Source organism: Wickerhamomyces anomalus (assembly GCF_001661255.1).
Source record: "Wickerhamomyces anomalus NRRL Y-366-8 unplaced genomic scaffold WICANscaffold_1, whole genome shotgun sequence".
NCBI classification, from domain to species: domain Eukaryota; kingdom Fungi; phylum Ascomycota; class Saccharomycetes; order Phaffomycetales; family Wickerhamomycetaceae; genus Hansenula; species Hansenula anomala.
Window position 1 is genome coordinate 65,687 of NW_017567110.1, and position 13,397 is coordinate 79,083.

The 13,397-nt window shown below is 35.1% G+C and overlaps 5 protein-coding genes across 5 annotated transcripts; 1 reads left to right on the forward strand and 4 right to left on the reverse strand.

Moving 5' to 3' along the window:
* Positions 1-125: 125 nt before the first annotated feature.
* On the reverse strand, positions 126-1,310 carry ARR3 (Arr3p; the record flags this gene model as incomplete). Its single annotated transcript, XM_019185299.1, has 1 exon — positions 126-1,310. The coding sequence occupies one exon, from the start codon at positions 1,308-1,310 to the stop codon at positions 126-128; it is 1,185 nt and encodes a 394-aa protein (XP_019040768.1).
* A 275-nt stretch (positions 1,311-1,585) lies between these two features.
* On the reverse strand, positions 1,586-2,866 carry WICANDRAFT_24339 (uncharacterized protein; the record flags this gene model as incomplete). The annotated part of the gene is made up of 1 exon (XM_019181026.1): positions 1,586-2,866. A coding segment is annotated over one exon (1,281 nt), but the record flags the coding sequence as incomplete, so codon positions are not given.
* Positions 2,867-3,696: 830 nt separating this feature from the next.
* On the reverse strand, positions 3,697-5,997 carry WICANDRAFT_75772 (uncharacterized protein; the record flags this gene model as incomplete). Its single annotated transcript, XM_019184258.1, has 1 exon — positions 3,697-5,997. One exon carries the CDS (start codon positions 5,995-5,997, stop codon positions 3,697-3,699), a length of 2,301 nt encoding a protein of 766 aa, XP_019042250.1.
* Positions 5,998-7,849: 1,852 nt separating this feature from the next.
* WICANDRAFT_81844 (uncharacterized protein) lies at positions 7,850-10,147 on the reverse strand (the record flags this gene model as incomplete). The annotated part of the gene is made up of 2 exons (XM_019185300.1): positions 7,850-10,011; positions 10,120-10,147. The coding sequence occupies 2 exons, from the start codon at positions 10,145-10,147 to the stop codon at positions 7,850-7,852; spliced, it is 2,190 nt and encodes a 729-aa protein (XP_019040770.1).
* A 1,777-nt stretch (positions 10,148-11,924) lies between these two features.
* WICANDRAFT_24923 (SDR family oxidoreductase) lies at positions 11,925-12,941 on the forward strand (the record flags this gene model as incomplete). The annotated part of the gene is made up of 1 exon (XM_019181074.1): positions 11,925-12,941. One exon carries the CDS (start codon positions 11,925-11,927, stop codon positions 12,939-12,941), a length of 1,017 nt encoding a protein of 338 aa, XP_019040771.1.
* Positions 12,942-13,397: the final 456 nt, after the last annotated feature.

A 13,397-nucleotide genomic window follows, 5' to 3' on the forward strand; every position in this document is an offset into this window, starting at 1 on the left:
CATCTGAGCTTTCGACCCAAAATACTGTGTTTTTCGTTGATGGCATTTCTCGAGATCTGAAAAATTTAACATGACTTGCGTCTATTTTCGGGGAATACAGTACCAAACAAATTAACTAACATAAATTAAACATCCTTCCAAAGGAGCTTCTCTTGGAAAAATCTAGACACAAAGCATAAAATCAATAGCACTGGGATCTCAACTAATGGTCCAAAAGTAGCAGCTATGGCCTGTCGACTATCTGTTCCATAAAGAGCAATCGCGACGGTCAAGCTCAATTCAAAGTTATTTGAAGACGCAACTAGAGATTGGGTTATGACTTGAGAATATGAGGCAGAGCACCACCCTTTGGACCTCTTTCTTGATTCATACTGCTCCATATTCTTTTCACATCCACAAGTTGTTAATCTATCATAATTTCCGAGTTTTAGTTGCCTTCTAGAATCCCAAAATCTCAAACCAAAAAAGGCAACACTCCATGAAATGATAAAATATGATATAAGTGGAACAAAACATCTGAAAGCTGTTCCGATCTCTTGTAAAAAGTCGTCTCCCTTTTCAATGAAAATAACGATGATTGTATACAATAACCCAATCATACCAAAAGGACCAATAAATGGCATAATTTTCTTTTCAAATTTATCCACGCCAATAGTCAACATCCCTATTGATCTTATCAGAAATCCACCAGCCATTGGAATCCCCAAAAAGAACCCTACTGTTTGTGCAACAGTTTGATAAGTTGTAGATATCGTTACACCTTGGTATAAGCCACTTCCACCCATAATGTCACAAAACAAGATCTTATAAGGTGCATATAATATGATTTGTAAAACGCTGTTGATAATCACCAACACTGCACATAAATCAGTGTCACCACCAGCAACTTCATTCCAAACTAAAACCATAGCAATACATCTAGCACATCCAATCAAGATAACACCAATTCTGTATTCATCTTGATCGAATAAAGTTAACCACGCCAAACCAAACATTAAAAATGGACATAAAACCCAACCAATTATTAATGAGATGAACATTTGTTCCCTAAAGTTTTTCTTCTTGACTAATACAATCATATTTTCCCATTGAACTTTGCATAAAGGTGGAACCATCATGATTACCATGCCTATAGCTAATGGTATAGGAACATTCAACACTTTTTCACCTTGAAATGCATTTCTAGCTTTTTCACTATACTTTGAAATAACTAGCCCTATTATGATAGCTATGATTATATTCATGGGAAGTAGTTTGTCGGACCATGAAAGGTTATTGAACACCTGCCTTACAAGTGCGATATTCGACATTTCGGTGACCCTTTGAGTGTTAAATTATGGAAATCAAAGGTTCCTCACGAGGTTCTGTACTAGTTTTTTTTTCAGTTCTAGGGTTAGGAACACTGGGACGCATATATCCGAGATCATCTACAACTGGTTGCAAATATAAAGGCATATATTACTATCTATCAAGCATCTGCATTTAAATCCTTTGGATTTTCTTTTGCCTCCTCGATATCTCTCTTTCTGTTGTACCAATTGGTAACAAACCAGAAAACCCAAGCCATTATGAAACCAATGATGAAAAACATCATGGAAATTTTATAACCCAGATTATAACGAGGTCCCTCATTACTTTTATAGATACCCAATGGTAGAAAAGCATTAAATGAATAAACGATAGTATTTCCAAGTCCAATATTAATTGCTTTCAGATCTGGCTCATCATAAAAAACATCGGCAAACCACCCCATCAAAATAGTTTGTGCTGATAGAGTACCGAACCCCAAGATAAAAGCGAAAATCAATGCACCAAACGGAATATTCCAAATTGATAGTAACAAACAACTCAAAAATCCAATGAATTCGTTCAAACATATCCAGCCAACACGATTTCCTGTGTAATCACTTCCAGCACTGAAAATAAGCATAGAAAGAAATTGCCATGCAGAACCGGCAGTTGGAATAAGATTAATCTGCTGAACTGAGTATTTTTTCAACCATTTCAAATACAAAGCAAAATAACTCGTGCTATTCAATCCGATAACACCAGTTGCATATGTTGTAACAAATAACCATAACTTCCAACTAGTGAATGTTCTGATGATGGATTTGATTGTCATTGGTTTAGGTTGTGCTTTTTTATTTAGCTTGGCTCTTGCTAATGCAAACTGTCTTTCCTTCTTCTTTAGCCAGAAAGCTTTTGAATTTCTTGGGAAATCTGGTAAAAATAAAAATCCAAGTATTGCTACTGGAATCGAAATGAATCCATCGACAAGAAATACCCATTTCCAACCTGGTAGCCCATATCTTCCATTCATTGTTGTATAGACACCAGCTTGAATATAACCTGCAAACATTCTGGCCACAGAACCAGTTGCATCCAACATAAACATACGTTTACCTAAACTTTCTTTTGAATAGTATTCCCCAATAAGCATTGTCAACCCAGGAAATGAACTTGCTTCGATGACACCTTGTAATAATCTCAATCCATAAATTGTTTCTTTATTCTTAGCAACAGCCATAATCATGACTAGAAATGTCCATAAAATTTCACAAGATGGTAAAAGAATACTTGGTCTAATATATTTCATAAGGATAGACATTGGTACTGAAAATGATAAGTAGCCAATGTTGAAATAGGTGGTCAATAAATTATAATCATTTGAGCCATACATGTTCAAATCTTCCTTCATACCAGAGACAAATGCATTATTGATATTTGTTTGATCCAAGTATTTGATAAAACATGCCAAAATTGCATAAATATAGATGAAGAAATCTATTTTGAGCATATATTTTCTTTCACTAGGTGGCAGAAAGATTGGATCCCAAAAAAATCCAATAATCTTTTTCCATACTGGTGCTGTTTTCTTATCTGTTCTTTGATCATCTTCATAAGTAAGAATAGTATCAATATCATAATCTTCACCATCAAATAAGTCCGCATTTAAGGGGTGGCCAGGCTCATTCAAGAAAAAAAACTTCCATTTGTTTGTAACTTCATAGTGATATTCGGCTTTGTAAAGGTCTTGGTTAGAAGTTGTATCACTTGCAACATCTGCAACCACATCAATTTGATCCTTTTCCTTTAAAGTCATGGTATGTAAATTGATGTTCAGCTCTTTGAAAAGAATTATGGTCTGAAAAGGTGGTATGGTTGTATTATATATGGATTTCAAGGACTCGAGCCATAATTACCACGAATAGAGCTTAGATCTGGACTTCCAAAGTGGCATTCTTGAAAATTTAAGCAATACACCATTGGGAAGGAATTTTTTCAAAACTCTCTTAGCCTAATCTTCCAATACAATAGTTTCACCATTTTAGCACCATTTCATCATCTTTCTATCACCGTTCTGTTTATCCTTGGTCCATTAACCTCATCGTGAAAGGCATTTTCTCCTGGAACACTTTAGCCTCTAACCTCTGATGCCTAAAAAGATCCATTTTTCCACAGCTAACGTCTTTTGAAAGCCATATTAGTATAACCAAGCAACAACCATAACACCAACCACAGCTCCAATCTGAATCAGCGTTTCGATTGTGTTGATTCAATTGAAGAAACTTAAGCGCCTCTGCCACCGTTTTTTCAATTTCGCGAAAAAACTAGTAACCCGTTATGTTTGGCAGAAACAAAAAAAAAGTTCTACAATTTTTATAAAGATAAAGAAAACATAAATTAAAAAAACAATCACCAACCAGTTGGGGGAATTACCTTGGACGTTAAATGTGGACATCCTTTACTGTCACATCCAGACTTGGACACTTCAGTGCCCCACCAATTGTAATTGGAGGAACCACCAGTATAAACAACACAGAAATAAATCAACAAAGCTGCAATTGCAACACCACAATCCAATCCAACAGCTAGAACCAAGTTATATTTCTTCCACCAAACATGCTTTCTTCTATGGATTATGAAGTTTAAAATAAACCCAACTACGAACCATGTCGAATAATTGAATCCTGTAACACTAGGGATATTTGCAGCACCTCCAAAGAACAAAGTTGGATTGATTTTCTTCAAGATTATATGTTTTGGGAATTTCCATTGTAAAAGAGACAAGAATGCAGCAACAAGAGCACCCAATAAGAAGAACCATAACACCCAGACATATCTACCTCCACTTGCAAAGATATGTTTACCAAACAACCCCCAAACAACTAATGTGTTGAATTGAGTTTTAGATTTTCTGCAAACCATATGGTTTTTAGCTTCTGCAGTACAAACATCTTTGAAGTGGTTCAATATATAACCAGTTACCGATGGTGAAACACAAGCAGCCCAAATAGAACCAACCAATAATAATGTCATTGCAGTTTTTGGTGGAACTTTCATATAATGACCAACTTTTGCACCCTGAGAAGCATGCATAGCGTGTTGCATTGTACCAAAACCCATCATATAGAAATACATCAATCCTATAGGCTGACCACTAAACCAGAATGCGGCGATAATTTCAAAAAATGCAGCTAATGAAACTTCAAAATTTGATCTTGATTCAATTAATGCCAAAGGTAAGAAAACGCAAGCTGAAATGACCATAGAAACAATGTAACCACCAGCTCTTAGTTGAGTTTCGTGATTAAAACCTTCAAAGAATGCGAATCCAAAAGCTAATCCAATAACACCCCAAATCAAATAAAACCAACGAGGGAATGATTCATATTTTGCTAAAGCGTCATTATGAACATCTGTTGTTTTATTTCTTAGAGGTCCAATGACATCTGACTTGAATCTAAAAAAGAATGCAATCATCATTGAAGAAAAAGCAGCTAACCCCAATGCAACATTCATTAAAAATGCTATTGGTAACATAACTGGTGAATATTGTTTGAATTTATCATAATCAAGTCTGTATTGTTTATCAACAACTGCTGAAGTGTCATAAGATTTCCCCTTGACGTTATAAATTGATGAAGTCATTATTGGGAAATGAGCAACTTGCCATTTATTTTGGTAATATAGTGCAGGCATAACGATCCAAATCCAAAATACAAATGAAACAAAAATACAACCAATGGACCAAAAAGGGGTACTTAATGGGTTACTTAAAGATGTGATTTGAGTCCAATCAAATGTTAAAGGAAATAACCCTAATCCAGTATTAACACCAAATACTTGTGATAATGTTGCATTCTCAGGTCTAATCCAAGATATCCAAGCACCAATTGTTGATAAAAATGGCAAAATTAAATCAGGGAACCAAAACCAGACAAAAGAACAAACAAAGACAATTGCGAAAAAGTGGAATCTTGAAATTTTCCATTTACCTGCAGGTTCATTAGTTGGATTGTGGAATGTTTGGAAAAGAGCACAACTTGATAAAAGACCAGGCCAAACAACATTTGCTGGGGTGACCAAAATTGGTCTTGCCAAACCTGCTAAACAAAACGCAAAGAGATAACTCGATAATTGGAAAAGAATCATTCTCCGAATACCAATATTCATATTAAAGAATCTAAATTGTTCCACAACACTATTATTAACTAAACCAGCAGAAGCAACATAATTAACAAACATATAAATGCAAGCATGCTCTTTTTGATTGAAAGGGCCAGGATTCAAAGAAATTTTTCTACCCATTGGCAAAGGTAATGACCAATTTGGTAACACTAAATACCATAATCTCCCTACTGGATAAGAAACAACTTGTGCCACAATAGCTCCAATTGTAATAGTTGGGAATCTCATTTGGAAAAAAGAATCCACACCAGCAATAACAGTTCCAAAGACAAATGCCAATACCCACATTCTTACAGTATTTGCATCACCTTCATAATCTTTTGTTGGGACAATTGCATTAACATCATCTTCGGTGATATCAACCGCTTCTGATAATTTTTGTGAGCCTGAGGAATTTGAAGAATAATTGTTTAGTTTTAAATCATTTGAAGACTCTTCAAAATTGATTGTTGAATCTAAGATATGTTCATCTTTTGAAATGAAATTGGTTTCATTGATGTTTTTCTCTGGATCATGAATTGACATTATTATTGTTTGAATTGAGTGTTACTAGTTGAGTATCAAATAGTAATGACTTATCAAAAAGATCTATAAGCTGAAAAATATTATACGATATTTGAGTTTTTAAATACCTTTCAAAAAAAGCTTCTTTATGAATGTATTTTGGAGCTGTTGCAGTTTAAGTACTTTGTGAAGAATTGTAGACTTAGAGGCACTAATATGTACCGGTATAAGATGCAGGTTTAATTGAAACCTATATCCTCTCTCTATAAAAGCTTGTTCTTCGGAACGATCTGCTGGTCAAAGGCTCCAAGAGTCAAGACCTTCAACAAGGCTTCAACTTGCAATAGGGACAAGGTGTATAAAATCAATAGATTGTACAATCTTAGAGGCCAATGAACAAGCTGGTTTTGATATCTGATCAATTAAAGTGTTACTCCTGGCTTAATTGCTCAACCGTGAACGGCGCATGGTGAAATTTTTTGCACAGAGACGAATTCAAGGGATCCAAAGTATTAGAACTAGTAGAAGGGCGCTCTGAATAATCGTACGCTTCTTATCAAAGATACAGTTTTACACCTGGTTATAACACATTGAGCATGGTCGGAGTGGTTCACTTTATTAATTGCAAATTATAACCAATAAACTCACTCGTTTTGAAAGTAGATCGTCGAGACTACAGATTCTGAAAGCCAAGAAATTCATGAACAATGGTTTTGAACTGAGCCTTGGATTTACAACCATGTTTGAAACGTTTTTGAATTTCAATTAGGTAACCATAAATGGAGCCAAATGAGGTCGAGCTGAGGAACAGAAAACACTGACTTGTGAAGAGTACATACAAGCTTGAGATAGTTCCTCTAAAGGACCATGTTTGTATGTGAACTTTGTACCAAGGTGTATTTTAAATGTGTCTGCTCCATTCTTGCGTCGGTTGAACTCTTAAAATGATGAATAATCATGATTAATCATTCATAATCCGCAATCACAACATTACAACTGATCTTTTTGATACGAGAGCAGTTTTTAACACCTTTAAAGCTTAAAAAGTAGCTCATTGTGACCAGCCTAAATGTGCACTTGATGGTACTAAAGGAGCCCTTTCTCGGGTAGGCCAAGGTTCCCAGTCAAAAATTGCACCTACACCAGACCTTTCTCTGGGAACCATTAGTCCTAGTGTTTCCCGCAGTCGATCAGTTCCTCAACAATCCCGATGTTCACTGGCTACGATATGATTTCATCATTAATAAAGACTGAAAAATTCTAATCAAATCCATCAACCACGTCCACATGAACCAAAAAAAACCACAAATTCGCGAGTTTTGCTAATATGGAAGACGGAATGCTGATGATTGTTAGAGAGACAAGAGCCCAGGTTTTGTTGTTTTTTCAATTTTAATGTAGAGATAAATTCTCTGTTGGTGAAAGCTATTTACACGTATGGGCACCAACCTTCAACTGCAACATCATTCTAATCGCACAAGGACGTTTCGCCAAATCTTGAGGCGCGAATCACTTCCTTTACTTTTGACATTATCCAACTGGTATTCTTGGTTTATAGTACTATGATCAACCTTTCAGTACTCATATAGAGCCTTCTAGAGTCTTGTCTTTGTCAGTGGCACCTATTTATATCAATCACTTCTCTAGATAGTAATAGTCAATTGCCAAAGGCTATTGTATAAGTGTGATGCTCGCACGATAACAGTTATGCTTCGGAAATAGTCGGACTTTAAACCCGTTTGTGTTTTTTCATTTTCGCGAAATCGTTGTAAGCCCGTGATGTTTGGCAGTGCTGAAAGTTGAAACAAAACATTGAGAATTAGCGCTACAATTTTTCATAAACGTATAGGAAACATCAATTAAGTACTAGCCTTCACCAACCAGTTGGAGGAACTACCTTGGACGTTAGATGTGGACATCCTTTATGGTCACACCCAGTTTTGGATACGGTAGTACCCCACCACTTGTAATTGGATGAACCACCAGTATAAACAACACAGAAATAAATCAACAATGCTGCAATTGCAACACCACAATCCAACCCAACAGCTAGAACCAAGTTATACTTCTTCCACCAAGCATGTTTTCTTCTATGGATTATGAAATTCAAAATGAATCCAACCACAAACCATGTTGAATAGTTGAATCCTGTAACACTAGGGATATTACCAGCACCTCCAAAGAACAAGGTTGGATTAATTTTCTTCAAGATTATATGTTTTGGGAATTTCCATTGTAATAGACACATTAAAGCAGCAACAACAGCACCAACTAAGAAGAACCATAACACCCAGACATATCTACCTCCACTTGCAAAGATATGTTTACCAAACAAACCCCAAACAACTAATGTATTGAATTGAGTTTTTGATTTTCTGCAAACCATATGGTTTTTAGCTTCTGGAGTACAAATGTTTTCAAAATGATTCAAAATGTAACCAGTTACCGCTGGTGAAACACAAGCACCCCAAATAGAGCCAATCAATAATAGTGTCATGACAGTTCTTGGTGGAACTTTCATATAATGACCAACTTTTGCACCTTGAGAAGCATGCATAGCATGTTGCATTGTACCAAAACCCATCATATAGAAATACATCAATCCTATAGGTTGGCCACCAAACCAGAAAGCTGCAACAACTTCAAAGAACGCAGCTAATGAAACTAGGAAATTTGATCTTGATTCAATCAATGCTAAAGGTAAGAAAACACATGCTGAGATGACGGCTGATACGATAAATCCACCAGCTCTTAATTGAGTTTCATGATCAAAACCTTCAAAGAATGCAAATCCAAAAGCTAAACCAATAACACCCCAAATCAAATAAAACCAACGAGGATATGATGTATATTTGGCTAAAGCATCATTATGAACATCTTTTGTTTGGTTTCTCAAAGGTTCAAGAACATCTGATTTGAATCTGAAAAAAAATGCAATCATCATTGAAGAAAAAGCAGCTAACCCTAATGCAACATTCATTAAAAATGCAATTGGTAACATAACTGGTGAATATTGTTTGAATTTATCATAATCAAGTCTGTATTGCTTATCAACAACTTTTGAAGTATCATAAGATTTCCCCTTGACGTTATAAATTGATGAAGTCATTATTGGGAAATGAGCAACTTGCCATTTATTTTGATAATATAATGCAGGCATAACAATCCAAATCCAAAAGACAAATGAAACAAAAATACAGCCAATAGACCAAAAAGGTGTACTTAATGGGTTACTTAAAGATGTGATTTGAGTCCAATCGAATGTTAAAGGAAATAACCCTAATCCAGTATTAACACCAAACACTTGAGATAATGTTGCATTATCAGGTCTGATCCAAGATATCCAAGCACCAATTGTTGATAAGAATGGCAAGATTAAATCAGGGAACCAAAACCAAACAAATGAGCAAACAAAGACAATTGTGAAGAAATTAAATCTTGAAATCTTCCATTTCCCTGCACGTTCATTAGTTGGATTATGGAAGGTTTGGAAAAGAGCACAAGTTGATAAGATACCAGGCCAAACAACATTTGCTGGAGTAACCAAAATTGGTCTTGCTAAACCTGCTAAACAAAATGCAAATAAATAACTTGATAATTGGAAAAGAATCATTCTTCCGATACCAATATTCATATCAAAGAATCTGAATTGTTCCACAACACTATTATTGACTAAAGCAGCGGAAACAACATAATTAACAAAAATGAAAACACAAGCATGTTCTTTTTGATTGAAAGGACCAGGGTTTAAAGAAATTTTTTTACCCATTGGTAAAGGTAATGACCAATTTGGTAACACCAAATACCATAATTTCCCTACTGGATAAGAAACAACTTGTGCCACAATAGCACCAATATGGATGGTTGGGAATCTCATTTGGAAGAAGGAATCTACACCAGCAATAACAGTTGCAAAGACAAATGACAAAACCCACATTCTTAAAGTATTTGCATCACCTTCATAATCTTCTGTTGGAACAATTGCATTGACATCATCTTCAGTGATATCAACAGCCTCTGATAACTTTTGTGAACCTGAGGAGTTTGAAGAGTTTGAAGAAATATTGTTTAATTTCAAATCATTTGAATAATCTTCATAATTGATTGTTGAATCTAAGACGTGATCATTTTTCAAATTGACACCAGAGGTTTTCTCTGGATCATATGACATAATTGAACCTAATGATTAGTTGTTGTACAGTTGAGGTATTAAATATGGTTATATGAATTATCAAAAAGATCAATAAGAACGAGATTTGAGTTTTTAAATACCTTTCAAGAAAAGTTTTTTTTTCATGGAAATGTGTCTTGAACTGTTGTGTATGCAGTTGAGTGCTTCGTGAATTTGAATAAATTAGAGATACACAGATGTACCGATTTCATGATGCATATTTGATTAAACCTAGTGTAGCCACTAGCCACTAGAGTCTAGCACTAGTGTCTATCTTTGTTAATTGTATGAGCACTAAAACATGCGTGCAAGCCTTAAAAATCAAGGTAATTAACGGAGGTTTGTCGGCTGATACTTGAAATTGAGTGGTTGTCAAAACGTGAAGAGCAGGTTTTGGTTATGTAAATATCAGTTTAATCGTTACACTTCCGAGGCATCGGATGCGCATCCGGCCCGCTCTCCGTACACAAAAGCTTGGTCATCGGATCGGTCTCGACTTTCTTGGGCCCAAGACTTTCCATAGGCTGTTGCAGCAGTAAAAGGTGTAAGATATAAGCCTTGATGATGTGTAAAACTGTTTTCAATCACTTGTGAAAGCGATGAGAGATTTCAGATTTCAAAGGCCAGTGAAATAAGCCCGTTCCGGTCCAATTTCTGGTTGTAATTAGCGTGTGTGTTTGGTGTTATAGTTTGTGAACGTTGCGAACTGCATCGTGGTTTTTTTTTGGCAAAGAGACGACTTCAAAGGAACGTCATTTCAGAATTAGATGTAGAGAGAGTAGAAGAGCGTGCTTAGGTTAATCCAATCAGAGGAAGTGACATTGTAGCTTCTTTAGTCCAATTAGATACTGGAAGTTTCACACCTGGTTGTGTATTTAACACCTCGAGCGTGTTCCATGGTTGTCAAATTACAAGCCTAATGCGCTTGATTTGCAAAATTTAATCCAACCTAGAACTCGTTTTAGAGGCAGAAAAGAAAATTCTTGAAAGCCAAGACTTTCTGAAACAGTGGGTGGATATTAACGCTATCGGCTTCAATTGGCTGGGTCAAAAAGGCAACAGGCAACAAGTTACAACAACTATATGCAATTAATGGAACCAAAAGAGGTCGAGGATGGGTAGATTTGTAACAGAAGAAGCTGGTCTTTGTAAAGTATCAACTTGAGCTAGTTCTTGTGTAAGACTATGTTTGTACACCAAAGAGAGCAATATCCTGGTTTCTGCCCCATGATTGGATCGGATAAACTCTTTTAATATTGATGATTCATGAACATCCCAATCATGAACCATGATTCAAAACCCACAAAACCACAAACAACAGATCTTTTTGATACGAGAACAGTGTTCAAACTTTACACCTTGAAAGCTTAACTAACTGCAGCTCATGAGTTGTACTGAACAGTGAATAACCTAAATATGCATTCGCTGGTTCTGATGGAGGCCTTTCCCGGTGAGATGATGTTCAACTTTTCCAACAATTGCTCCGATTACCAACCTTCTTTTGAGAACATCGAGTCCTAGTGTTCATGTAGATGCTCACCATTCAATTCCTCAACAAATCATTCTATTGTCCATGGATTAATTGTTCATTTCATCAATCTGATTAATGTGGTAAAATTCTAATCAAATCCAGTCAAATTCGCGAAGAATTTACAGCTTTAATCTATCAAATTGTGGCAATTACAAATCAGTTTAAAGATGAATTGAGGGAGAATTTGATCCTTGTTGTTATTTGCTCCATCTTTAGCTCACTTATTAATATCCAAAGTACCTCATCATGCCCTCTCAAACTGTTTTCATCACTGGTGCCACTGGATTCATTGCTCAGTACATCATTGATGAATTACTAAAACAAGAGAATAAAGTTATTGGTTCAGTTCGTTCAATTGCCAAAGGTGATAATCTGGTTAAATTGTTTCAAAATGATAAATTCTCATATGTTGTTATCAAAGATTTGATTGAATCTAAACAAGATTTTGATAAAGTGTTGAAAGAGAATCCAGATATTGAAATTGTCTTACATACAGCTTCACCAGTTACTAAAACTGAAGGAAATGTTGAAGAAACTTATTTAAAACCTGCTATAAACGGTACTGAAAATGTATTGAACTCAATCTTAGAATTTGGTACTAATGTGAAGAGATTTGTTTACACTTCATCAAATTCTGCAGTTCATTCCAAAAATCGTGAAAGTCCAAAATTTGTTGAAACTGAAGAATCTTGGAATGATGTTACATGGGATCAAGCTATTGCGGATCCATCAACTTATGGATATTCTGCCTCTAAAACATTTGCTGAGAAAGCTGTTTGGGAATTTGTTAAATCTAAAACCCCAACTTTTGAAACAAGTGTTGTAAATCCAGTTTTTGTATTTGGACCTCAATTATTTAAAGAATCAATTGAGAATCAATTGAATTTTTCAAATGATTTCATTTATTCTTTCTTCAGAGATGGTGAGAATTATAAAAAATTTCAAGGTTCATTCATTGATGTTCGTGATGTGGCAAAAGCTCATTTATTAGCATTCCAAAATGAAAATACAATCAATAAAAGATTGATTTTAAAAGAATCTACATTTACTGAACAAACTTTATTAGATTTGATCCATAAAGAATTCCCAATCTTGAATGATAAAATTCCTAAAGGTGAACCTGGTAGTGATGAAGAAATTTTAAAGAAAAGGGTTATTTTAGATAATTCAAAAACAAAAGAGATTTTAGGATTTAAATTTAAATCATTAAAACAAACTATTCATGATACTGTGGAACAGATTATTGAAGTGAAAGGGTATTGAAAAGTGTATAGGCTGGACTATAATTAAATGTCATTATTTTTGAACTAACTACATGCACATAATTCACATAGATCTCTGGTTTGTTATAGTATTAATTAATTATCAAAATTGACCCTAGTGAAGTAACATATCGAGACAGAATTCTAGTTCGAAAGCTAGCCTATTGCACTCATAAATAGTGATCACTAGAGTGAGTATTTGAATCTCAATTGAGTAAAATTGATTCTCACATAATAACACATGAAGAAGTCAATATAAGAGAGATTCATACGACACTGCAACGGTCCTTCATATGACGTCTTCACCTCGAATATAGTAGAAACTTTAAACATTAAGTTAAAAACATCAGAAACGCAAATTTTATACTAGTAATGAACTTAATAGGTATTCAACACTTCAAAGTTGGAAAAGTGGTTAGTTGTTGTTGAATGTTACAAACTCGCTTCGAGGCTAAAT